This window comes from Hevea brasiliensis, chromosome 7, assembly GCF_030052815.1.
Source record: "Hevea brasiliensis isolate MT/VB/25A 57/8 chromosome 7, ASM3005281v1, whole genome shotgun sequence".
Taxonomy (NCBI): Eukaryota; Viridiplantae; Streptophyta; class Magnoliopsida; order Malpighiales; family Euphorbiaceae; genus Hevea; species Hevea brasiliensis.
In genome coordinates this window covers 5,393,884-5,420,689 of record NC_079499.1, presented here as the reverse complement: position 1 = coordinate 5,420,689, position 26,806 = coordinate 5,393,884, and the positions used below count along the sequence as shown (strand labels likewise).

Here is a 26,806-nt window from a genome sequence, read left to right as displayed (position 1 = left end):
GTAAAGTATCATCATTTAATATTTTTATTAAAAATTTTATATTATTTTTAAATAATTAATTACACATTAAAATGTAAGTAAATTTACTTTAATTATTATTTATAAAACATTTCAAACAATTAATTATAGTTACATTATTTTTTTTTATTTTTATCAAAATTATTAATTTTAAAATATATTTAATATTATATAAGTCAAATCTTGATTCAATATCAATTCAACATAAAATTTTCAACATTTTTCTTCACTATTTCACTATCTGGTCGAATTTAAAAACCTTGATTAACCATATAAAACTTGATTAATTATATAAAATATATATTGTTGGCCAACATCATCTCATCTTGCCATGCAAAACATATATAAATAGAAGAAACCAAAACTCAAGTAAGTAGGGATGACAGCTAAATAAATATTTTCGAATATTCAATCCTATTAAATACTATAGGGACGGATTTAGAAATATATAATTAAATTTAAGATTAAATAAGTTTGAGAAATAATATTTTTTAAATTTTATATGTTGGGTTCTTATTACTCATATTTATAATTAATTATTTATAATATTTAAATATTATACTTTAAATATTTTGTAAAAATATTAATTTTTTAAAATATAAATTATTAATAAAAAACATATTTTATGTAAATTATTAATTAATATATATAAAATTAAATATATTTAGATAATATTTAAATAGTAATTAAATTTAAAATAAATCAAATAATTTATAATAAATTATAATCGAATTCGGATATAGATATGGTGAGTTTTCATGGATATCATATTATTGTCATCTCTAAAGTAAAGATCCAGAAATTTTATTTATGAGACTCATTTTAAATAGTTATATGAAAACAAATACATAAATTTTCTTATAAAAATAAAAATAATAAAGAATTTATTAACAATCTTTTCAAAGAATAATAGAAATGCATATATTTCCTCTTATGAAGATTAAAATTATAATTGATAAAAATTTTTACTTTTTATGTTGATAAATTTGTTATCAGCTAAAAATTTTTTAGCATTAAACATTTTTTTCAATTATTTGAACTTTGATATTAGGAAAAAAAAAACAAATTAAGAAATTGTAAAGAAATTTACATAAAACTAAATATCCATATCTCTAAATTTTTTACTAACTCATTAAATTTTATTATTAAAGAAAATTCACAAAACTCAATAGAATATTACAGTGATTAAATAAGAGAAAGATAAAATATACACTAAAATTGATATTTCATTATTAATTTACTAAGAAATGTAAGCATTAAATTGAAATTTATAATTTTGTTATTCTAGAACATATTTGGTATAATAACATCTTTAAAAATCTACGACATTAGAAATCCTCATTGATTTTTAGTGTAGATTAAAAAAAAAAAAAGCTAAAATTCTAAAATCATCGTTTATCTAAAGAGAAATGTGTTAGATTTTATTATATTTGAGAAATTATTAAACTTGTTAATAATTAGTGAAATTTATACTTACATACTTAGTTTTTAAAAATTGAAATAAATAGTTATTATTCTGAAAAGAATAAAATTTAATTTTTTTATTATATTTTAATCCCTCATTTATGTTAAATAACTTATATTGTATATTTTTTAGATAAAATAACATTTTAGTTTCTTATCCTTGATTTTCTTATAATTTAAAAATAAATTTTACATGAAAATTTAATGACTAAAATGTTATTTAAAGCAAAATCATAAAAATTAATTATATAATATTTTAATTGTATAAGTATATTGTTATAAAATTAAAAATTGAGTACTACATTTTTTAAAAAATATATATATAAATGTTAATTTTATTAAAAGTAAAGAAGTTTAAGGCGATTTAACTTTTATTTTTATTTAAAAGACTATTATACCCTTAATTTTTTTCAAAATCTCAGGGGTTTAATGTCCCCCTTGGCCCCTTAGTGGCTCCGTCTCTAGATATGGAATTCTACTCTCTACATTTCTTGCATCTTTAATTATTTTAGTCACTAATTAAGTTAATAATTGTAACCATCTTTTATTGTCGTATAAGTAAGTCTTTTGAATTTTAAAAATAAATTAAATGAGCTCTTAAAATTATTCAACTTTTAAAAACAGATAAAAAAAGTATGAACTACAATTTCTTTCTAATTCAAATATAGCCGAAGCCGTACATAAAATTTTTTTGGTACACGAGTCCTCATCAATTATTTTGTGTACTTAATTTATAAAATCCCGTAGATATTTTTGAATCATTTAATAAAAATTACTTAACAATGTACTTGAACTATTAGATAAAAAATAATTTAATAATATATTTTAAAATACAGTCAAAACAGATTTTATGCATCGAAATATCTTAGTCTTAGCTGATTTTTATTGAAATAAATTATAATATATTCTTTTTTAATCTAATTTTCAAAATTAAATAGTTTATTTAATTTATTTTTAATATTTAAAAATTTTATCTATTCATTAAGGATTTATTTAATTTATTTATAAATGTGAAGGAATTATTTATTTATTTATTTTTTAATTTGAAGGCTTAGTCAGAGTAAAAATATTCATGGCTGTTGTGCTAAAATAGACCTTTTCCTAATCAATGTAAATACAATAAGCCACGTATTGGCTGGGTGATAATAAATGCTGCAAGCAAGCCCATAAATTAAATTGCACGCTTCTACTTGTTTATTCCTTAGCATTCCTACGTCAGTACCCCAATAATTAATGAAGCAGTTAATATATGGGTATCTTGTCATTGTCAAATGAGGCCAGGGATTATTGGTTACATATTAATGTTTAAATTAAGGGAGTTTTTATTTTAATCTTTTTATTTTTTAATATAAAATTTATTTTATTAATAATTATCCTTAGATGAATTAATAAAGTCTAATATAATAATAGTTAAAAGTGGATTGAGAATTTTAAATTGAAATTATTTTGATATTTTAATTTAATTTTAATTTTTTATTATGAATTAAATCAAAATTATATTAAAATTGAATAAAAATTATATTAAATTGAAATTAAATTGAAAACTATATATCTATATTATATTTTATTTTTTTATATTTTTTTAATAATTTTAATTATAAACACATTAAATCACCTTATAATTCTTAATTATAAATATATTATCATACTACATATATTAATTTATAATTATATCTCTATTTTATAATCAAATATTATATAATTAATAAATAGTTAAAATATATATTATATAATATACTTAATTCTAAATTATATATACTCTTTATAGTAAAGATTATATAATTTAAAAATAACTAAAAGATGTATTATATGATATATTATGTATTAATAATTTAAATTAAAATTTAAATGCTAATTTAAATATATATTTTTTAAAAAAATAATTATATAAAATTATTTTAAGAATCGAGAACTGAATTGCAATTATACCAAATTAAACTAAAATTGAAGAATCGAGAATTGTACTGAACTAGAATTGAAACAACGAATAATTGAACTGAAATTATACCAAAATTTCGATCTAATTCTGTCCTAAACATATCTCAAACTAAACTAGAATAACACATCCTAATTAAAAGCAAAAAGAAAATATTTATAGAAAACACTTTAAATTACTATTAAAAAATATTATTTTAAATATATTAATGAAAAAATAATTTTAAATTAAATTAAATTTATTTTAATCACAAAAATTTGAAAATATTTAAGCTTTTTTTTAAAATTGTTTTTTCGAATATCTAAATAATACCTAAAAGAAAACATATTGAACCATAATACCCAACAAAAACTAAAGTCTACAAGCGCTTTTATGAGATAAATCAAAATCCTCCAAAGAAGAAAGGCAGATTTTGATAAAAACTTTATGTAAAATAGATTTTCATGCGTTAGACTCGGTCTATCATAAATTTAAAACATAAAATATACAGTGAACTTATTAAATATACTAATCTCAGATATTTGTGACTTGATCTACACTAGAACGGTAAAGACAAGAAGTTCCCTGTGCAAAACTTAGTTACATAGCACCATATTTTCAAGCTATCAAAAGATGGAACAATTTTCGGAAATGCTTCAGCAGGCAGCAGGCCAGCAGATTATTAAACCCGTGGAATTGATAGACAAAACCAAGAAAGCTGTATGACACAACAAATTAAAATCAAAACCAAAGATTAATAGTTTACATTAACTAGGATCGTCAGCAGTCAAGTCTTTCCACCAAAAACTAATGGAAAAGAAGGAAGCTACTGCAAAATCCAGTCCAAGAAAGCATTTTCCAGCTAATAATTTGTAACCCAACCCTGCATATCTCCAAAAGCAAAACTTCTGACTTTAGTTAATTACACTATATTTCAATATTCCTGTATTGATATTGCATAAATGAGATAACAGATGAAGCTAAATTCATCCTTGATCAAGATGCATCAAGAACATGGTTTAACATGTACCTAAGCAGATTGTGTGTGCATTCTTAGAAAGGGTACCTCTAAATCAGATTTAATTGCCACAAGCCATTCAATAGAAGCAGTAATTCAAGGATTATAACAATACAGTTTGCCTAAAACAATAAAGGGTAGCAATAAAGGACATACTAGATGGACTAACACAATGAAATAAGCATAAGAAAATATAGGTTTACCAAGTAGACAAGCTGGTCAGTCAGACATAGGCTCCACCAGTCCAATTTCTTCCCCTTCACCCAGGAAAATATTATGTGGTAAAACTGTGGAACAAAAGCTGATAACCTTGTGAAACTTATTAACAGGTGATGGCAATTGGGGCACTCTCCTCCAGCTACACTTGCCAGACTCGTTAATGATCTCACAAATGCAAGCAGGGTACTTCTTGTGATACTCCTCATTGAATACATAAATAAGACTCCCAATCCCAACACATTTTAAGCTGGCAAACTTATCATCCTCCTCGCTATCAACCAGCCCATAAAGCAAATCCTGAGGCATAATAGCAATTTCACTGAACTCCATGCTTTTCTCATCAATCCTCCACAAATTGAAAGATGGCCCTCGTGGTCCATTACACATACCAGCCAAAACAAGCATTTCTTGACATGCAATCAGGAATGCAAAAAGCACACCAGGTGGCCTCAATGTCTGTACTTGGCTCCAAACATGCTTATCCAAATCGAAAAAAGAAACAAAGAAAGTGTATATACCAAACACAAATAATCTACCTTTGAACAGGGCAGAGGATAAAGTCTGAGATGAATTACCGGATCGAAAATCAGCCGGTAAAGTCGGACAGAGATCCCAAGAATCGGAAGAAGGGTTATAAATTTCAACAGCCAATCTGTCCTCGATATCAACCAAATTACCAATGAATCGAACACCGCCAACAACTATAAAATGAGGCTTCGATATGTGAGATTGAGAAGTTTTATGGTCAAAGAAAACGCCAACAAGTGGGTTGATCCTGGAAAAGCGAAGGGGAGAGGTGGATTTCCAGCGGGGTTTGAGGACAGGGGAAAAGGAGAAAGAAGGAGCGGTGGAAAAGAGGAACCCATTGGAGCCAATGAAGTCATGGGAAGGGAAAGGAAAAGAAGGGATACGAAACCAGGAGTTGGAGGAGGGGTCGAAGGCGAAGGACTGGTTGTTCTTGGAGGAGGTGTTGTGGAGGCCATGGAGGAAAAACCAAGGAAGGTTGTGGTGAGGAAGGGAAGGGAAAGAAGGGCTGGAGATGAGGGAATGCCAGCGCTTGCATACGACGGAGGCACGAAGGAGGGAGGGGATAGGGAGGTGGGAGAGGATTAGTTCTGTGAGGTCGGAGCTTAAGGAAGTGAAGGGTTCCGACATTGTGCGGATTAGAAGCTACCCAGAAGCAGAAAGCGAAAGAGAAAGAGACAAAGGAGGAGGAGGAGGAGAAGATAAAAGGTAGTTGGAGGGGTAGTTGGGAACGTGACTGGAGAAGCGTGACCATTGAAGAAGAATGAACCAGCAGAAACCACGGATGAATTTGTAATAATGGAATTTATTATATTTTAATTTTATTTTTTTTGTGTATGACAATAATTTTTTTTTTTCATTTTCAAGCCATAAAGTCATGATATTCTGTGTTAATTTTATGTAAGAAAATTCAAAATTTCCTTTTATTTTTTTCTTATATCCAATTAAATTAAATATTATATAATTGTGTGAGAATTAAATTATTTTTTTTTATATGATTTATTTCAATGTAAGTTTTATAATACAAATTATAAAATTATTGGTATAAATAATTACTTGTTTCATATTATATATCTCAATTTTAATTGGCAAGAAAACATGGGATGCCTTTATGATATAAAATTTGTCAAAAATAATTAATATTTCACATTACAATAATTAATTTTAATTAGTAAGGAAATATAATAAAATACAAAATATAATATTTTCGTTCCACATAAAGAGTAAAAATTATAAGTTTGATATAGATAAATTATTATTTCATACTCCAATAAAGGTACCATAGAGAATTTGAAAATATTTAAATAAAAATAAAATTAAAAATTTTATTTATTATTTATTATTCTAAAGATTGTTAAAAATCATTAAATAATAAATTATTAATTAGTTTGATTGAAATGATATTTTATTAAAATTAAAAATTTATTATACTATTAAATACTAATATAATTTATCTAAATATAAGCCATAAATACACAATATACAAAATTTACCTTAAAAAATTAGGAATTTAATATTGTATGATAAAATTTAAGATATTAAAATGATAGACACATGAACTTTACATTTTATTTAACAAAATATAATTTTTACATAAAAATAAATACCAAAAATATTTAAATACTAAAAATTTTAATATTTATTTACAATTTTATGTATTGCAGTGAAAATAACATCAAATTAAATAATTTAATATAATATACTTATGTTTAATTACAAGGCTCAATTTTATCAATTAATTTTTAGGTTATTTTTTTAAATTATAAAATTATTTTTTTGTAAATTAAAATTTTAATTAGAGATAATTCTAATATTATTGAATTAAAATGTTTTTATGTAATTAGAAAAAAAAATAAAAAATTTATAATATATTTTTGTTTTCATAAATGCTTTGTAGGTGGCTTCTAGTTTTAGCAATTAGAGAGCAAAATGATGTTTTTTATTTTGAATCTATTGTCCAAAACCCTAAATTGCATTAAGTCAAATGTTTGACATAGAGGAATTTGGTACTAATTAATTATAGATGCATTTATGAATGATTATAAATTACATTATTATTATTCTTGAAGTTTGATAAACTTGATAATTAATTCTTTTCATTTGGAAAATGTAATTTTTTTTATTTAATTTAATACTTTTTAAGTTCGATAAAGACAGATATATATTTTTTTTAAATTACTCCCTTTGTTCATTTTTGTCTATTATTTTTTTAAAAATTTTTTGTTAAAAATTATCTGTCATTTTAAAAAGATTAATAGTATTAATTAATTTTTATTTTAAATTTTATGCTTATTTTTATTAAATACAATAATTATTTTTATAATTTCTTAAAATTTATCTATTATATCTCTCTTAATTAGAAGCGATAGTAGGTAATTTAATCAAATTAAGAGATATTTTATTATAATTTAGATAATATAATTACGGGATTAGGGAGTATAAGCTATTTTCTCTTTTGAAATGATAATATATTTATTAATTTATTAATATATTTTTATTTAATACATAATGAAAAATTAAAATTCATTAATTTTAAAAATAATTTAGTAAAATAAGTTATTTAATTTTTAATAGAATAATATTAGTAGAGAGTATATTAAAAAATAAATAAAATTTGTTACTTTAAATATATTAATTATGTTCTATTAAATTATATAAAAAATAAATTTATTTTTATGAGATGAAGAAAATAATATACTTATAATATTTATTTATTTATTTATTTATATATTCAATGAAAATGATTCAAACATTTTCCTAGCATTGGGACAAGGAGGCATTCAAGCATAACCATGTTTTAGGTCCAATTGGCAATTGCCCAATCTTAGGATAACAATGACCCATCAGAAATCTAAGCTAGACAGCTGAAAATTGAACTTATGTGGGAATAAGGGTTCCCTTGTGTGTGGATCCCTCCCACCATGGAGACTTCCAAAGGATGATAAAATTTGATCCTCACTATCTCTATTCCATAGTAAAATGAAAAAAAAAATGTGAGTCTCATATATTTTATATGTGTATTTCATTATACATGTTGTATTTTAAATTTATAATGGATAGTAAAAATTTTCTATTAATCAATGGTTAGTATTATTTTGTTTTATGATTTTTGTTGTTTACTTATAGATTAGATAATCATATATATATGAAAACCAATGATGGAAGGAAATCATATGTTAGGTCACTCTTTCTCTAATTATGATCTTAATGACCCTTACATGGCATTGGCTGGCTAGACTTGAACATTCTTATATCCATACAAATAAAAATGTTGGTCAGGTTACTATGCAGGTAGGCCATCTTCTTTAATCTGCTTACATTTTCAGATCCTTACAGCTGATGTTACAATTAAATCATCTAATTAATTATCTCAAAAATTAACGCCCACAAGAAAAAGAGATCCTAGCACATGAAACATTTCTTCAAGCATTCACTTGATTCAGCCATGGAGAATCATTACAGGCTTCTGATTCTCTTCACAGCTCTAGCACCACAACTGCACACCAAAATAACATTAAAATTATTTAGTTATGTTAGACAGAGGGAGATTAGAGAAATAGGCTGCTGGGTGGTATATATCTTACATTCAGAATCTGTAGTGATCCAATTTCCTTTCCTATCATGGAGAGGAGTGGAATTGAGTGAAAGCATGTTCAGGGTCAGATCAGTTTTCGAAGAAGAAGCCACTGAAATGGCTGAATATGCAGAGGAAGTGGTGGAGCAGCTTTCAACATCCCATCTGAAACTGATCTTGGGTGATTCATTGCTCATTTGATCATCATCTGGTACTGCTTTAAGTGTTGCTCTATTTCTAAAGTGCAGAACCTGAAACATGCATTTTCAATATGTGCTTCTTTAAGTTACACCTCTACATAAGGCCAATTCAAGAATCTCCAAACAAGTGTCAAAAGACTATTGATTTGACCATTACATAGTTTTGTTTAGATTGTAAAGTAGAAAATTTTTAGATACAGACCAAAGGAGAGCAGATAGAAACTTGATTGGACAAAAAAATTTGGAACATTAATTATGACTCAAGACATTCTCCACCCAAATAGCCTAAGAAAGAAAATATCCAAACATAAATGGAGAAGACTAATGGCCCAAAATATATGCTGCCTGCAGATTTTTCCTAGTAATAATCAGTGTTGATAGAAAATTTATTACCTTTCTTCCTATGAAGTTTCTTTTCTTGTCAGATTTTGCAGCAGCAGCCCATCTCAATAGCTCCTTCATTCTAGACATGGCTTTGGTTTTATCCCCTTTAAGGGTATTTTTCTTATCCAGTGAGCCACATTGGCCAACATTTGAGCTAGTTGATGAGGAAGATAATGTTGTTGTATCAGTTATGGGTAGAACTTTGTTGCCTGCATGAGTGGCTGAATCCACCTTATTACTCATGCCTTGTCCTTTAGCAATAATGTCTTCTTTCTTCATCTTCATAGAGTACATCCAATTCTGCTGCGGCTGCGGCTGCGGCTGCTGCTTCCTCCTATTGAAGCTATTAAGTCTTTTCAGAGTAAGTGAGCTATAGAAACAAGCAGTTGCAACATCTTTTCTGCATAAAATTGCAAATGGTCTAAATCTCCTCAAACAAAAGTCATTTTCTTTGTCTCTTCCTGATCTTCGATGACTTCCACGATGCCTAAGAATTATATCTATTCCTTCAGTTTCTTGATCTGAATTTTCACAAACATATGGAAACGAAAAGAATATGTTAGAGCGAGTAAGTAACCTTTCCATCGAATATCTGTTTCCTAATGCATATAGAAATAAATTCATCTTACCATTAGTATTGTACTTGGCAGAAGTGGTAGAAGTATTCTCCCTTGCTTGTTCTTGCGGTACCCTTAAGGAGCCAGTGAAGAATCTGCTATAATGGATGGGGAGGGGACATAAGCTGTAATATGAAGACTACACATTTTGTTATATAATTTTTGAATATACAAAGCTCACCTGCATGTTGTGCTTTGATATTTTGAGACCCTTTAGTTATATATAGAAGTGTGTTTGCCTGTAGGAATGTGTGTAAGAAGGTAAGAGAGGGGGTGAACTGACCTTCTTGGTCTAATGGACAGCAGAGAGTGATCTATCCGTGCTGTCTGTATGCTAAAGATTCCTGTCTACACAATGTGGTTTTTAGGAAGAAGAAGACAAAGAAAATTGGGAGTGAATCTACTGAAGATGGGGAGACAACTAGGCAGTGAGTGGAGGAGAGGTTGGCTTGTGATTCTATGGAACATGGGATTTATAATATAAGATGATCATTTTGTTGGTGTTAAAGAATAGACTCTGATTTAATTAAGAGCCAGAATGTGGTGGCATTTTCTTTGCCATACGCTTGTCTCTCTCCCAATTGACCCATCTGGGTGGGCCCTATGTTGGATATAGTATAATAGATTTAATGGTCTTAGAATTTACTGCTCGTCTAGAGCAGGTACTTGTGAAGTGAATCCATAAGACTGTTTATGAAAAGAAGCTAAAGCTGCCTTATTGGCATACAAAACAACATCGTCCTTGAAAGATAGAGTGGGAATCATTCTGTTGAGCAATTCATTGTAATTTGGTTTTTTGATTCAAATCTCAACTAATAAGACTTAGTTTTATTAAACACACAACACATAACAATTATCATTAATTGTCAGTTATCAACGAACAGGGTTTATTAAATTGTATTATCATTGAATTTAGTTGTTAAAAAATTTAAACTTTTTTCCTTTAAGTTTTCCATTAATTTGAAGGATTTGCTTCTTAGAAACTGGATTTTACTCTTTGAGAAAAGCACTACAGTGAGGGGAAGAGAAGTGCATTACACAATCTAATTGCTGTCAATGAGTTTCATCAGTCATTGGTCAATTATTCCAAAATAATCATTATAGAAATTATTAATATCTTTGGTTCTAAAACTTTGACTAAACTCACATTCCTTTGATGTTTGCAAATTTAAGTATCCATTCCCTTCATCTCATTGCTTCTCTTTACACAAGAAATACCACTTGCTGGGTGAGATCAAGATGCTCAAAAAATTATACACAATCATGCATGTTTTTATTTAAGGAGGCTTAGAGGTCATGTGGAAAGCCTAACCAACATGTGACAATCTATTGAGCCAGCTAGTCCTAGGCCAACTCCATTCTGATGGGGTTCAAAGCCATTTCTTGTTATCTCTCCACATGTGAGGAAGGAGATATTTTAGGAAACTGAATGGTTGCATTAGTTGCAGTGGGCATAAGCCAGTGATTCTCCACTGGGGCCTCACATGGAGCTCAAAGAGTGTCATTGTTTTTGGATTAGATTTCACATTCTTAATTCTTATGGTGTGCAGAGGTGAACATGTCAGCTTTCTTGGATTTTAGCCACTTCTCTTGCCTTCCCTTTGTTTGACGTCGACGTGGCCTCATCCTACAGGACTAATATGTGTCGAGGAGCAGGGGAATAAATCAAGAATGTTCTCTAGACTTCCAATTTTTATCACTCATAGCTTAAGGTTCTAGTGATGGGATTGCAATCCACGTTCTACATTTGTGTGTCGAGGCACAAATGTATAAACTCGTCCTGCCTCCCTTTTCTGAGGCCCTCATTTCCAACCAAGGCCCAAATGGACCGAGTACTCAGCTCCCCAAAATCCTTGTTAATCGTCTAGTGGAATGACCTCCGGTCATCAACCAAAGCCAATCAAATACTTTCAACTTTTAAACTTTCATTAACTAATTTAAAATATTTAATTAACAAAATTATTATTTTATTATTAAAAATCAAATCCAGTAACATATAATCAACTTTGATAACTTGGTATAATAACTGAAGACATATTACTCACTCAACTATAGAACCAGACTACACTGCCCACTTCCCAATCCCCTAATAAAAAAATACCTTCTAAAATGAGTTCGCAATCTAACAAAACTTACAACCCCACCCACAAACAGTGGTCATGTTAGTAGCAAACCAGGGCCCTAGTCAAAGCCTGAAGAAGAGGACTAGTCGATAGACATCATACATCTTCCTCGTAATTCTAGCGGCAACGGGTTTGAAAGTATGAAACGATAGTTGTCCACTAAAAAGAACACATCACTAAAATGAACAAACATTACAACCTACTCAGCAGATATCACAAACGAACGATGCTCACAATTCCATGCTCTTACAGGTTTGGCACGATCGAGAATCCAAAGCCTAAGCTGTACAAATTTGAACATCATCCCATTACAAAGCAAGAACAATACAACAATTCCCCATCAGTTTAGATTTGCTACAATTGTGGAAAAAATCCGCCACTGACGAAACACAGAGAACAGGTGGGGAACCATCAACCACACCCAATACACAAATCAAGATCCAATAGAAATTGAGAGGAATCAAATCTAATTCCAACAGACAAATGTTCCCACTTCCCAGCACTAAAGAGAACAGTTTAGGAATGATCTCACTTTTCTTGTAACTTTCTCTTCCCTGTAAACAAACCAACAAAGTTGAAACAGAATCCAATGCAAATTTATAATCGTTGAACAAATCTACAAATCTTTCATTGCTTAGCCATCATCCCAGGCAGGGGTTTCTGACAATTCAGATTTTAACCACAACAATTCTGCTGGCAGTTTCTGCACATTACTGGAACATTAATAATAAAGATACCGAATGGGTCAGCAGATGGCTATCTGTAATACAATTCCAATAGAAAATTCGAGTCAAGAAACCAGAGATTTACCAGTAATCGCCATTACTTTTCATGACTGATCATCAGATCTTGACCGAGTCAAACGCCGGCGTCTTCTTGGGATTGGAGAAGCATCTTCACCAGCATCGCTCAATACATGCATATCATCATCATCCTGTAGACCCAATAGATTCTCACCCCACAGGAATCGATGCTCAGGTAATGCTCCAGATGCTCGCGGTGCCTTGTCCAAGCTCTTGGCGAGCCCTTGGTTCACCTACACCATCGATAGAGCCAATCATCTGATACAAGAAGAAAGTAGTCCACCATGGGGCATTGACTTCACCTGTCCCACCTTCCCTTTCAACTGAAAACCTATCACCATTCTCGATTACATAGTCCCCAACTACAACAGCGCCTGGCATGGCTGAACGAATGGCACTGACAATGTCACCATATTCCCTCTGCCGCTCAAGGCATCTCCAAGCTCGTTCTCTGGATGAATCAACATCAGAGGGTCGAGTTGTAGGGTGAATCCTCCTAGCATGTCTACGCAATTCTTGGTAGTTTCCAACAAATGAGCATGATTCTCTAGAGCAACTCCGCTTCTTCAAGTTTAGATATTTTCTTGCCTCATCTACAACTTCCCACCCTAGTACAGCACCACGGCATAAAGGACATTTCAAGTTCTCCATATCAGCCTCTTCAAGTTCAATCCTATCACGAAATGACTCAGAATCACCAGCTTCCAAAATGCCTTCTTGTGTTTCTAACTGTCTATTAGAGTTTGGGATACTATTTTCTAGAAGCCCTTCAGGAATTCCAACAGAGTTTACATCATTGCTTTCATTCAGATTCTGATTTTCATTAGCATCAAGTACATGTGTTCTCAAAGGCAAGCTTCTTTCAGAAGTATTACCGGAATTGAATGAGTGGATAGGCAAAAAACTGGATTAGGTTGTATTGCACCTAGGTTTGTTCCTTAACTTTTTAAAGCGGTCCAGGCAATTCGAATGCCTATAACTTGTATCACAAATGTAAGATCTGCAGCCCTTGTCATACGAGCTGCACAGGAGGAGAACAGCATTATGTGGATGGTCCATGCAAATTGGACATGAGACCTCATCTAATTCTTTGTGAAGGGCACGGGTATCTGAATCAGTATAAAGTCTTCGTTTCACAACAGCCATCTTGAAATCACTGTAATAAGTTACTCAACATGGGAACTTGTTAGAAAACTAGTACTATGGAACATGGTTAATAGAAGAACAGCATTACTGCTGTCAGTAATATTCAGTGTTAATCAATGCAACAATAACTGAACATTTGTGACGGTGAGAGTCAGCACTCTGAGCACAGTAATTAAAGGGAGTATCACACAAGTCTTGATGAGTTCAAAACATATTCGGCAACAGTATGCATTCATAAGGTTCAAGAGAAAAATCAATAAAGCACCATTGCTAGATCAAAATCATCCAAAATACTGAAGATTTCTACCATCAGGTATTGAGGAAACCAAGGAGTGACACATGTCAATAGACAATTAGACATCATAACTATAACATCCTAATTCAATGGTTCAAAGGCTAACCAGCACAACATGATCATATCAATACCTTAAACTTCGAGATGAGTCCTTCCCACCACATTTAAAGCACATTTTTGGCAATCCACTAAAGAAAATAAAAAACGTCTAAAATTCACTGTTCTTTGGTAGAAACCCAGCATTACACTGTCAGTGATAAAAACAACAAATCAGAAGAAGATAATATTCAACATGATGATTTCCAATGGAAGACACAGCTTATTCTCACCATATTAACCAAACTTCTATTTGACCTTCAGTTCCTTTGTGCTACCATATAAGCACCAGTACATTCACAATTCCTAATTGCACAGCAGGAAAATCTCCAGTATCTCATATCTTACCTTGCTAATATCCAGTTTCTGACTTCACAGAAATGTTAGAAACACACATATTTCTTAGGCTATCCTATTATGCCCATCCATCTCTTCCAACCTCTTCAGTTCACCTATAAATCTTCATGGCTACCCAAAACATTCAAACACAAATAAATAAACAAATAAATGAAACTCAGTAAAATTCAGGAATCATGTTTTGAAATGTGGCACTGATTATAGAAATTCAAAACTGATTTTCATTCAAAACGAAATTATTCCTTAATTTTTCAACACAGTATTACTAAAAGTGGGCACTTAAAATTTCTAATGATTTAATAACTTTATGGAAACTAACTTAATTCCACAGCAAACAATTAATAAAACATATACTTCATAAAAAAATAAATTGTTGAGAAGAATTAATTATAAGGAGAAAATGAATAATTAAGGGAGAACATGAGTAAACGAAGAAATTTGTAAACTAATTTGCTATTCAGGAGCCCGGAGCTTCTCTCTCCTCCATATTTATATGCAAGTGAGAGGGAATCTTTGATACAAACTCTAACTTCTTATTTGCAAAAATTTCCTAGTAAGAGAAGGCAGAGAGGAAAAAAATACTACAGAAGTAGTTTTACTCTTAGAACTTAAATCCTTATGTTACACTCACCATTTTTAAATATCAAAGGTAATTAAAATCAAATCTAGCACTCTTCTTTTGTTTTCCTTTTTTTTTTTTTTTTGGTATATTGAAAATAGCCTCTGCAAAAAAAGTCTATTTGCTGATTAAAACCAGAAGGAATTTTTACATTAAATGATTATTCACATCCCCTTGAAAGATTATAAACAGCATAAGAAAGAACGGAATTAACAAATGAAATTGGTGTCGTTTCAAAAGATATAATCAAAACCACCAGTAAGTTTTAGCCTCTTAAAAGCGCTACTTGAAGTTTTGTAAATGAGAATATACATGGTCTTGATAGAAGTGGAACCAATAAAAAAAATTAAAAAAAAAATAAAAAAAAAAACAAAATATATACTCACTCTAAAAAGCTTGGAATCCAAATCTTGCTCCCCAAGCAAGTAACCAAATCATATCATATCTCAAGAGATGTAGATTGCCCATAAAAATGTAGCATCTATTTTGTTCATTGCAATAGCTATGTGCTAGCTGCTGCATGTAACAACAAGAGTTCAACAATTCCTTCCTGAGGAACATATATTTCTAGAATAACAATCAAATGGAAATATTAGATGACGCAATCTGCTCCAGCATTCCCAGAATATATTCCTGTTGACCTTGTCCCCTCTTTAAGTGGGAAGACAAAATGAGACTCTGTCCCAATACTGATTAGGTTTACTGATTTATTCTGTTTACAAAACCTAAGTAAGGCTATGGCACAAAGACACTGTTCTACAAACTGACGACGTGATCTTCTCTTGCTCCTATCTTTTCATATTCTCAACTCACCCTTCATGTTGTAAATTCCTACTGCTTATGAAAATTTCGAATAACTAGTAAACAAGGCATCTTAAAAAACTTCTTAGACATAGAACTATGTAAGAAAAAAGAAATCCATTGAATAACTAACATCATAGAAAATGTAACAAACAACTAAACATAATGAGCAACAGAACAAGGGCAAGACTCAAACTTCCAAAAATTTATCTTTCCAACACTTAAGTGCATATATACTTACAGCTGGAAGCAAAACTACATAAATTCCCCACTGGAAGCTTCTGAAGCTCTACTTGTATAAGCAATTGAAAACTACAGAATCTTTTAATTGACTTTATAAAGAAAATCACTAAGCACTCTTATAATGCTCCAGAGAATTTGATAATTCGAGCAGTAATGAATAGTCCTACCAACTGCCAGTTCCAGGAATTGAACCTTCAATAAATAATTAATAAGTACTCCTTGACCCCGCAAACAAAAGTAAGAAATAGAATGCAGGGAATAAAAATTATAACAAAAAAAAATGCAAATTAGCAACTCAAAATTAAACTTAAATAGAACTTATAAAATTAAGAAATCATTAATCATTGCTAGGAGAAAACACGCTTCTGGCATTGCATTAATACACAAATATCAAAATAGTTTTTCATAAACCATGAAAACCCCCCTAAAACAACTAAAACTTTACAAGCTGGCAAAGAGACGTTGAAAAAAATTAACAGTAAATGTGTCAACAGTGATGGATGGCCAATTGGCCATTACTGAAAGAGTACAAATACGTTTTAATTTTACCCAACATATATTCATCAATACACAAGGTCCAAAATCGTATATTAGCAAGCATGGAACAGCAGTTGACACCATCATCAAGCATCAGGCTTATTATTGTTTTCGTAATTTACAAATATCCATCCTCATCCATTATCACATACAAAAATGAAACATAAATCAACACAAATAACTGCATAAACTACTTGCCCAACTACGCCAGACTCCAAGCTTGGGATTGAATGAACAGAAAGCCCTACTAATTGCCAATATAATCCACTGGATTTAGCATATTAACGGACAAAATGAAGAAAGACATACGAATGGAATCCCATAAACGCTTGTCCAATTGTGGGAATTTTCAAGCAAGATTGTTAAGTTATCACAATCAAAACCACATAAACCCCATATCGAAACCGATCATTCCTTTTCCCAAATCCAAGTACCTAAACCGACCAAAACCATGCTCCAAACACCCGAATATTGTTAATTTGTTTGAGAGAGGGAAATTAAAATCAAAATCAAAAGTACCAAATTCAACACATATCAATCCGAATCAGAAAGAAGCCATCGATAACAAAATTAGAGGTAAGAAAATGAGATCGATTAAATTATGAAAAAACAGAGGAGAGAAATTACAAAGCAAAAGGAGTTGAATTCCTGGGGATGTGGTCTCTAGAGAGGTTGCGTAAAAGATCGCTGACAAAGAGAAAGGCAGGGCGTGTAATCGAAATGAGAGAGAGAGAGAGCGTATAAAATGGAGCTTTCGTAATCACATTGATGGTGGAAAATACGGAAAATGCACTCAAGTTGGAGAGGTGCAGTGGGGCCAGTGGAGGAGAAGAGAAATTCTAATGTAGAATGACTATCTAATTAAAAATAGACAAGTGGAAAATATTATTTAACAAGTTTAATTAAATATTTATATTAAAATATATATAAATATAAAATTTAATTTAATAATTAATAAATTCATCTTTATATAAATCTGAACTCTGTATTATCGCACTGTCTTATTTTACCCATTGTCAAGTAGGTTTTTTTTTAATTACATTATAAGTTTGTATTATTTTATAAATTATTATTTTATTAATAATTATTAGATATGATGGCTACAAATACTTTGAGATAATGACATTGTTGGAAATATGAATTGAATTACTAACTGGATCGATTCAAATTTATTAGATTTAAAAATAATATTAAGTATAATCGGATAAAAACTTATATATATTGTCAAAATATATAATTATATAAAGAGGTATAACTTTTCTTAATAGTTATATATATGAAGGAAAGTAACTGTTAGTCAAAAAATATTATAACTTTATAAATAATTAAGCTTTTATATTTATTAAAAATGGAATTTATGAAAGAAAAAAAAGAAAATTATATACAAAAGTGTGAAATATATGTACTAAATAGTAGTGTATTGATTTTTTCTTAGCATCTTTAAAAGACGTTCATTTGATTCATTTGTGAATCGTTCATTAAATAAAGTACACATTTAGATTATAAACTAATTTATATAGTTCATGTTATTTACGTGATTATATGATAGACTAATAATACAAATAATGTGAAAATCTTAGAATTATATGAACATAGTTAAAATTCGTGTATTTTGAATCCATGTATGGGTCTTCTTTACAATTTTCTTCAGACATAAATTAATTTTATTATAGAACTATGATTTTATGTAAAATTTTTCATATAATATACGTATATTATCAGAAGTATGAATTAAATCACTCATGGTTCAACTCGAATTCATGATTTTTTATTTTGTGAAATATAAATATTTATTAAAAAAAAAGTAATGAACCTGTATATCTATACAAAGAGTTATATCTATATAAAGAGTAGTTTTTATACAAAAAATTGTATTCATATATAGAGATATATCAATAAAAAGAGTTGCATCTATTAACTAAAAGATTGACATATTAAATATATAAATTATCAATCTTCTCAAGAAAATAATGGTTGATTAGAACAGTAACAAAAGTTTTACTATTTGATATTAATTCGTGGGCTTCTTTTATCAGAGTAATAATATATTATCACCGTAATTTCATATAGGATAGCTTACATAGAATGATAAATCAATATTACAACTACAAATTAGTAGTAGTGGGTCCCATAAAATAAAAATTTTCTTATGTGTTAAATACTGTTTTTTTTTTAATTAAAATATTTTTTTATTTAATTATGATATTATGATTAATTTTTCATTTCATGTATTAATCTTACATGAAATAGCAGATTATAATATAATTTCTCCTTGTAAAGACTTTCACAATTTCAACATTTGGATTATTTTATCTTTTTATAATAATAATGAACACACTTAAATTGTGAATAATTATTTTAATTCATGTCAATAATATATGATTAATTTAAAAATTAATAAAACAAATATAATAGAGATATTGAGATTTTATGAAATGACAGACATAGGATATAATTATTTCTGATGGGATGGCATCCTTTTGACGTTTTTACGTGGCTGAATGTGTATGATTAAAATATAATTAGAAAGAAAATTTTAGAATTGTTATAACATTATTATTATTATTATTATTATTATTATTATTATTATAATAATAAAATGGGGATGGATAATTATCTCACGTCTCTGGTTGAAGCCAATGTGATATTGCTACAATGTTTGAGACGAAAAAAGAAAAGTTTTTTTTTTTATTTCTTTAACTAAAAATTTAATTATTTTTTAAATTAAAAATAAATGAGTCCTATACATTATAAAAAAGATAATATATATTCTACAAATATCTAAAAATTTCTCATATATATTATTGTTATTATAATGGAAATTTTTTTTTAATATTCTCTTGTTTCAAATTTTACAATTTTAAGACTAGTAAATAACTTTTAAAATTATTTGTAATTATATTTAAAATAAATTTTTTGAAAAAAATTAAATCACAATATCTATCAAATTCTTATTCTATGTTGAGCTTGATTCGGAGTTAATTTATTCTAGGAAATTATGCTTGTTTTTTTAGGGTAATTTTTATACTTCATCTTTGAATATTGTCTTATGTTTTATTTATATTCATTAATTTCAATTTATTACTAAAAATTTTTAAATTTAAATTTTATTTTATAAAAAATTTTAGATTTTTAAATTAAAAAATTCATCTAAATTATAGTGTGACGTTTATAAATATAATTTTAGTATTTTTCGATAAATAATAAATTTTTTCATTTTTTTAAAAAATAAATATTCATATTATGATTAAAATGGCCAATATTTTTAGTGTGATAGAAAACAAGATAAAAAGATAAATTTATTATTTTTTAAGTGAAAATCAATTATAATAAGTTAGGAGAATTTTTATAAAATAAAATTAAAATTTTTTTAATAATAAATTAAAATTAATAAATAAAAATAAAACACATTGCAAAATTCAATAACGAAGCATAAACATTACCCAAATTTTCAAACAATGTCTATGGTGATATATATATATATATATATATATATATATATATATATATATATATATATCACGTTACCAACAAGTTGCCTCGTCAGGCGTTACATCTGACTTAACTTATCACTAATAGGACGTAACTGTGAAAATTTATTATTTGAAGTATAATCGTAAAAAATTGCAAATTTTAAACATTTTTAATCATTTTCAAAGTTAAATTATAAATGATTTATTACAATTATAATTTTATTATTATTATTATTATTATTATTATCATTATTAAACTAAAAGTTGTTTAGAGTAGGGGTGAGCATTCTGTTCGAACCGAACCGGACCGAATTAAATTATAAAAATTAAATTTTAAATTTTAGAAATCGAATCGAATCTAAATGGGTGAAAAATCAAATTGAACCGAAACGCTCTATTTTGATTCGATTTAAATCGATCGATTTTTATTGTTGACTATTTTTTAATTTAGACTTGATTTTCAAATTATTTGGTCTAATTTTGACTTTGATTTGAACATAAGTTATTAATCAATGAAATTAAACAATTAATATATATAAAATTAAATATAATTCATAAATTTTCCATAAAAATAAATCAATTCAAAAATTGATTCGATTCGATTTAGTTCAATTTGAATATATAAATTACTATTGGATTCGATTCGATTTAATCGATTTTTTTCTCTTCAAAATTAAACCGAACCGAAAATAACCTAAATTTTTATAATGTAAAATCAAACCGAACCAATTAAATTTTAAAATTAAACCAATTAAACTGAATTAATTCGATTCGATTTAATTTTTCAGAACATAATTCTCCCCGGCCATAGTTTAGATATATAAAATTGTGGCTATTCGGACATACTGCAAAGTCAAACTTTACTTTTTAAATAACATTTAAGATAATACTTAAAAGAAAAAACGTTTCGTTAAATTCCTCAATTATTACTTCTTATAAAATAAATAAATAAAAATTAAAATCATAATTTTTTAAAAATATATAAAAATAAGATTGAATTATTTATACACATTTAAAGGCCACAAAATAAATAGACTTAATCTAATATATATAAATATTTACACACACCAAAGGTAAACACTAAAAAATGGTTAGTAAAATATTGATATTTATATTCATGATTAATTGATACATGATATTTTAAATAATTAAAAGTAAAAATTTTATTTAAAAATTTAAAATATTTATAAATTTTAAAATATTTAAAATTTTATTTTAATTTATTTTATAAAATTTTATTTATTGATATTAGAAAATGCTGAACTTACAAATTTTTTTCTAAAAAATATAATATATTTAAATATATATATAATAATTTATTTTATAAATAGTAATATAAGATATAACTAATATGAATAAAAATTATATTTATTACATGTTTTCAATTTTTGACTTTTAAATATATATAAATATGTATAAAATATTTTTTTAAAAACATGTATAAAAATATGTTAATATAATATCAAATAAATATTATGTATATAAATATATATAAAAGTTAATGACTCAAAAAATATTAATCAATGTTTGCTACGTGTACCTACCATTATTTGATATATGATAGAGTTAAAAAAATAATATATTTTTTTAAATTTCTTTTTAATTTATCTTTTTATAATCATGAATTTAATTTTTGACATTATATAATATTTAACTTAATAATTTTATTTTAAAACATATAATTATTTAATTTTAAGTATGATATGAAATAAAAGAAAAAATATATAAATATATATAAAACATATGTTAATATAATATCAAATAAATATTATGTAAAAAAAATGTCTAACACAAATATTTCACCAAAAATAAAATATAAGTACTTCATAATTTTTAACACTTCAATATATGCATATCAGATCTGGATTAATTTTTTTTTTTATAAAAATAAAATATGTGTTTTTAATTGACATTAATGTCAATTATATATATATATATATATAAATCAAAATTTGGCATTTATATCTATCATTAATTTACATTTGACATAACTAAAAAATAATAATTTTTTTTAATTATAAAATTTAATTATTGGCATTAGATAATACTTAATTTAATAAATTTATTTTAACTAAGTTTAAAATTTAATTTTCAATTTTTTTAATTATAAACTTATTTATTAGCATTATATAAAGCTTATCTGAATAATTTTATATTAATTGAGTTTGAAATTTTATTTTAAAATATTTTTTAATTATAAATTTAACTTTTATAAAGCCTATGAAAATTTGATATATTAATAGTCCATTTTAAATACTAATTAATATTGCATCTTTAACTTTATTTCCTTATTATTATTAAAAAAATATTATCGAGTACAGTAAATTATATTTATTATTTTAAAAAATTAAAAAATTTTTTTATTAATTACATTTTGGGCAAAGAATTGCACTTAAAAATTTTTCTATTTTCACTTTAATTTTATCGATTATTTCGTTTTAAATAAGATATTACTAAATTAATATATATTATGTGTATATATAAATAAATTAATATAATCGCTATTTTTTTATTATTATATAATGGCTGAGGCGCGTTGAGGAAATGATTGTCGCGGCCAAAACAACCACTATAATTGCGCTCAGTTCACTGCCGAAGCTTGGTTCTTTGAATCCCATGGCCAATAATCCTTCCCAGCTCCTTCCATCAGGTCCATTACTATTTTTTTTTCTCGAGAAAATCAACCTGGAAAACGTAACTAGCTAGTTCTCTTTGTTTTTTTGGAATTTTTTTTGTCTTGCAGAGCTAATAGACAGGTGCATAGGGTCGAAAATCTGGGTGATAATGAAAGGAGACAAGGAGCTTGTTGGTACTCTCAGAGGCTTCGATGTCTATGTCAACATGGTCCTCGAAGACGTCACTGAATAGTATGTTATTCTTCTTCGTCTGGGGTTTTTCTTTTTCAATTAGGGTTTAAGTAAATATATTAGCTATCGAGAATTTAATTTTTGGTGTTTAATTTTTAAATGTATTTTTAGATATGCTATATTTTTCTTTGAATTGAAGCAAATATCTTCTTGTAAATTTGCAATTGGAGTTGCTTACGGGGCTCAACTCTGGCATGAAGGAGCTGATGCTTGCTTTACTTAGGGAACTGTTTGTTCTTCAGGTTATGGCGCTAGTACTAGAATGCTTGTGGTAGAGCAGTTGTTGGAATGGAAATTTTAGCTCAAAACTTTCACAAAATAGAAGCAAAACATGCTGTTTTGTTTTCTTGTGATACTTTTTTATAAAGATTAAAATGAGTATCAGTCTGAATTACATTCTTGATTTCTTTATTTATGATACTGATTAGGTTCTGTAATGAGTTTTATGATTATGTTACTTTTAGCTGGTTACTGATTAGGTGCATCTCTCCCTTTTAAAGAGAAAAGCTTCAAATTCAACCTAAAAGTGTGTAGATTATGGCATCTAAGGGCTGATACTGATACCTAGCTTGTTATGGCCATCAATAAACAATGAATTAATTTGGACATGTTTGTTAACTGGGGTCTTAAGGCCCACTAAGCTTAGCTATGGAGCTCATACCAAAAGATTGACTGTATCAATTTATTTAATTCTTTTCGGTTTACACTACACACTTCTCTTGTCTGCATATGCGTTGAGGAATGTTTGGGGAGATGGCTAGATGGAAGAAGAGATTCATACTTCTCTAAGATTTTGAAGTTTATAGATTTATGTCCCGCTATACAGTCTGGAAAATGCGGGACTGAAATTCAAATATTTAAATACAATGTAACTGCCAAATAAAGCATTGATTGGCAATGAGATGAGACTGAATAGTTTGAGCGCATTAGGAATGCAGTGTGTAAGGCTTATATATAGCTCTTTTGTCATTCTTTGAAGGATTTTGATCTTGTATAGATAGTGAGGGTGTTATGGTTGGGAAGGCTGAAAGTTGGGGAAAAGAGGTTGGGTTTGTAATGGGGATTGATTTTATTTAATCAAGCCATAGTTGTCAAATCAAGAATCAAAATCTTCATTTTGTGAATTGAGAATTGAATCGAATCGTAAGATTCGATACAAATTCCCAAAATTAATTACAAATGATATATATAAGTAAAAAAAATTTCATAATGACTTATTTTGATAAATATAGAATCATCATTTTGCTAATGAGAAGAATGCTTTATACTAGAACAATATATTCTTATTATGTTATATGGTTTTATGTTATAAATTATGAACTATTGAATTATAGACCATAATTATCATTTTGCACGTGGCCATATGCTGAAACTCCCATTTAAAATTGAACAAATAATTGAATAATAAAAAAGGATAGCGGCTTAAATTAAAAGTTCTGAATATACAGTGTTGTCAAGACGCACACAGGCGAGGCGAAATCCAAGCACCTTGCTTCAAAAGCCTCCAGGCGAGGTGCCTTCAACTAGGCGCTGCTGAGGTGCCTGGGCGAGACGTTACCAGGCACCCTTAGGTGAGAAAAAAGTGAGAAATTAAAAAAAAAAGTTGAAAAAGAGAAAATCTGACTTGATTTGTTTTTATCCTTTTGGCATCCACATGATAACTAGAGAATTAAGATTTTGAGTTTGCATGACATAATGAATGAAGTTGAACAATTCATCTAGAATTTTAAATTATATTATGTGCTTTATGGTTTTTTGCTTTAACATTTTGTATTATTAAAGGAATGCTTTTAATCTTAAAACTTAAAACATATAATATATTGTGAAATATGAATATGAAATTTGGCAATTTATTGATTGTGTAATATATTAGACTTTTTTACATTGTATATTTAGTTATTTACTACTTTACAATAAATTAGCACCTCATTTCGCTTGGATGAGCTCCTAGCGCCTCGGATGATGGAGGGCCTTCTCGCCTTAAGTGCACCTAGCTTTTGACAACATTTATGTTAATATAAAATGTCATAATGTGATAACCATAATTATAGAAGTACATTAAAGGAAAAAAAATGAAAGAAGAGGGAGACGGAAAGGGAAAAGATGGCTAGTGGAAGGAAAACAACTAACTAAAGGTTTTATGTGCACTTTTCATAATGAAAAATGAAGTGAAATATTAAATTTTGAAGTTATAGGGTCTAACAACTCTTTAGAAAATCGACCGAATCAGTAGATTCGTATTGATTTGCCATCGAATTGTAAAATTCGGTCAAGATTCAGGTACATTTGAGATTCACCTCATAGATTTGGATCACTATAATGCAAAATCGAATTGAATCGGATCAAGCCTATTGTTTTGTTTTTGCGCTCTATCTTTACCGTAGGATGATAGTTCAAAGCTGCATTTCTGATTCTGTAATGATCGATCTAGAGGAATGTGACCTGATTGCAGTCAAGTGTTATTGGCAAAAACAAGTATTTGGAAGAGTTGTTGAAATGATGATGGTATGTTTTTTTACCACTTTTATACAAGACAATGTTACAAGGGAAATAAAGGAAACATAATATGATAAGCTATTTGCTTGTTAATGCAATCAAATTCCAAGAGATCCAAGAGAATTTTGAAAAATAAATAAATAATTTGTCATCCAAATTTTGTAACATTCAACTAGAGGAGTGAGTTTGTGTTCTTTATATGTACTATAGCACAATGATGCTTCTGATATCATTTGATGATGGAATAAAAGAGCTAGCATTTATTTTAGCATCATTTGGTATCTTCTTTGTTGTTCTGTATGTCCCTCTTTGTGCACAATCTCACACACATTTTCTTGATCATTGTCAAAAGGTTTTGATGAAATTCCTTGGAACCTGTTTGTTTATTGATATTTCAGTGAAGTCACAGCTGAAGGGCGGCGGATTACCAAGCTTGATCAGATATTACTAAATGGAAATAACATTGCCATTGTAAGTAAACCATATTATTAATTGAGATGAGTATACTTAAGTACTCTGTGGTTTCGTGCCTTTAGCACTTAGGGCCTGTGGTTTTTTTGTTGCAATTCACTGCTTTTCTAGATATTTTTATTATTTACAAGTTTGTCCATGATACGAAATTGTTTTGTATCATTCCTGTGCCTACTAAAGCCAATGAAGATACCATCATACCAAATATCTATCAAAATTCATAAGCATGTTTGTGTTTGTGCACGACTAGTCATGATCATATCGGTAAACATTGTGAAGTTTAATTACTCACACACACGCTTGATGCCCCTAACCATCACAATGAGAATTTATTTTGCATTGCAGTTGGTTCCTGGTGGTTCTCCTGATCCAGAATGAAGGTGTAGTGGACCTCTGCTGATTCTAGTTTTTCCTATTTTCATATAATTGATGATGGATTGCATTCTCATTATTAAGAAATTATTCTGTCACCGTGAGTATGGATGTAGTTCCTAGGAGGAGATGATGATGTTTGTTTTAATGATAATATTACATTGTAGCTCAAA

General features: G+C 28.2%; 3 protein-coding genes and 1 pseudogene across 5 annotated transcripts; 1 reads left to right on the top strand and 3 right to left on the bottom strand.

Annotated features, from left to right (window-relative positions):
• Positions 1–3,960: 3,960 nt before the first annotated feature.
• LOC110639393 (F-box/kelch-repeat protein At3g24760) lies at positions 3,961–5,924 on the bottom strand. Of its 2 annotated transcripts, none has more exons than XM_021790316.2 (2): positions 4,619–5,924; positions 3,961–4,280 (listed from the first exon to the last, which is right to left on the bottom strand). In XM_021790316.2, exon 1 carries the CDS (start codon positions 5,787–5,789, stop codon positions 4,635–4,637), a length of 1,155 nt encoding a protein of 384 aa, XP_021646008.2. In that variant the 5' UTR covers positions 5,790–5,924; the 3' UTR covers positions 3,961–4,280; positions 4,619–4,634. The 2 variants fall into 2 exon arrangements, with proteins under 2 accessions (XP_021646008.2, XP_021646007.2); XM_021790315.2 differs by having other exon boundaries at positions 3,961–4,115.
• Positions 5,925–8,318: 2,394 nt separating this feature from the next.
• Positions 8,319–10,401, bottom strand: LOC131181491 (uncharacterized). 2 transcript variants are annotated; one of them, XM_058149865.1, is made up of 5 exons: positions 10,116–10,401; positions 9,947–10,029; positions 9,327–9,838; positions 8,744–8,984; positions 8,319–8,655 (listed from the first exon to the last, which is right to left on the bottom strand). In XM_058149865.1, exons 3-5 carry the CDS (start codon positions 9,609–9,611, stop codon positions 8,636–8,638), a joined length of 546 nt encoding a protein of 181 aa, XP_058005848.1. In that variant the 5' UTR covers positions 9,612–9,838; positions 9,947–10,029; positions 10,116–10,401; the 3' UTR covers positions 8,319–8,635. The 2 variants fall into 2 exon arrangements, with proteins under 2 accessions (XP_058005848.1, XP_058005847.1); XM_058149864.1 differs by having other exon boundaries at positions 9,947–10,401.
• A 1,808-nt stretch (positions 10,402–12,209) lies between these two features.
• On the bottom strand, positions 12,210–17,737 carry LOC131181490 (uncharacterized; annotated as a pseudogene).
• A 5,205-nt stretch (positions 17,738–22,942) lies between these two features.
• On the top strand, positions 22,943–26,806 carry LOC110649092 (sm-like protein LSM5). The gene is made up of 4 exons (XM_021803504.2): positions 22,943–23,077; positions 23,171–23,294; positions 26,189–26,261; positions 26,607–26,806. The coding sequence occupies exons 1-4, from the start codon at positions 22,972–22,974 to the stop codon at positions 26,637–26,639; spliced, it is 336 nt and encodes a 111-aa protein (XP_021659196.2). The 5' UTR covers positions 22,943–22,971; the 3' UTR covers positions 26,640–26,806.

Coding starts and splice junctions, on each gene's coding strand:
- LOC110649092 (XM_021803504.2), top strand. CDS start 22,972: ATGATTGTCGCGGCCAAAACAACCACTATAATTGCGCTCAGTTCACTG. Junction 23,078..23,170: donor TTCCCAGCTCCTTCCATCAG/GTCCATTACTAT, acceptor TTTGTCTTGCAG/AGCTAATAGACAGGTGCATA. Junction 23,295..26,188: donor CTCGAAGACGTCACTGAATA/GTATGTTATTCT, acceptor TTGATATTTCAG/TGAAGTCACAGCTGAAGGGC.
- LOC131181491 (XM_058149864.1), bottom strand. CDS start 9,611: ATGTACTCTATGAAGATGAAGAAAGAAGACATTATTGCTAAAGGACAA. Junction 8,985..9,326: donor GAAACTTCATAGGAAGAAAG/GTAATAAATTTT, acceptor TGCATGTTTCAG/GTTCTGCACTTTAGAAATAG. Junction 8,656..8,743: donor GATCACTACAGATTCTGAAT/GTAAGATATATA, acceptor TTTGGTGTGCAG/TTGTGGTGCTAGAGCTGTGA.
- LOC110639393 (XM_021790316.2), bottom strand. CDS start 5,789: ATGTCGGAACCCTTCACTTCCTTAAGCTCCGACCTCACAGAACTAATC.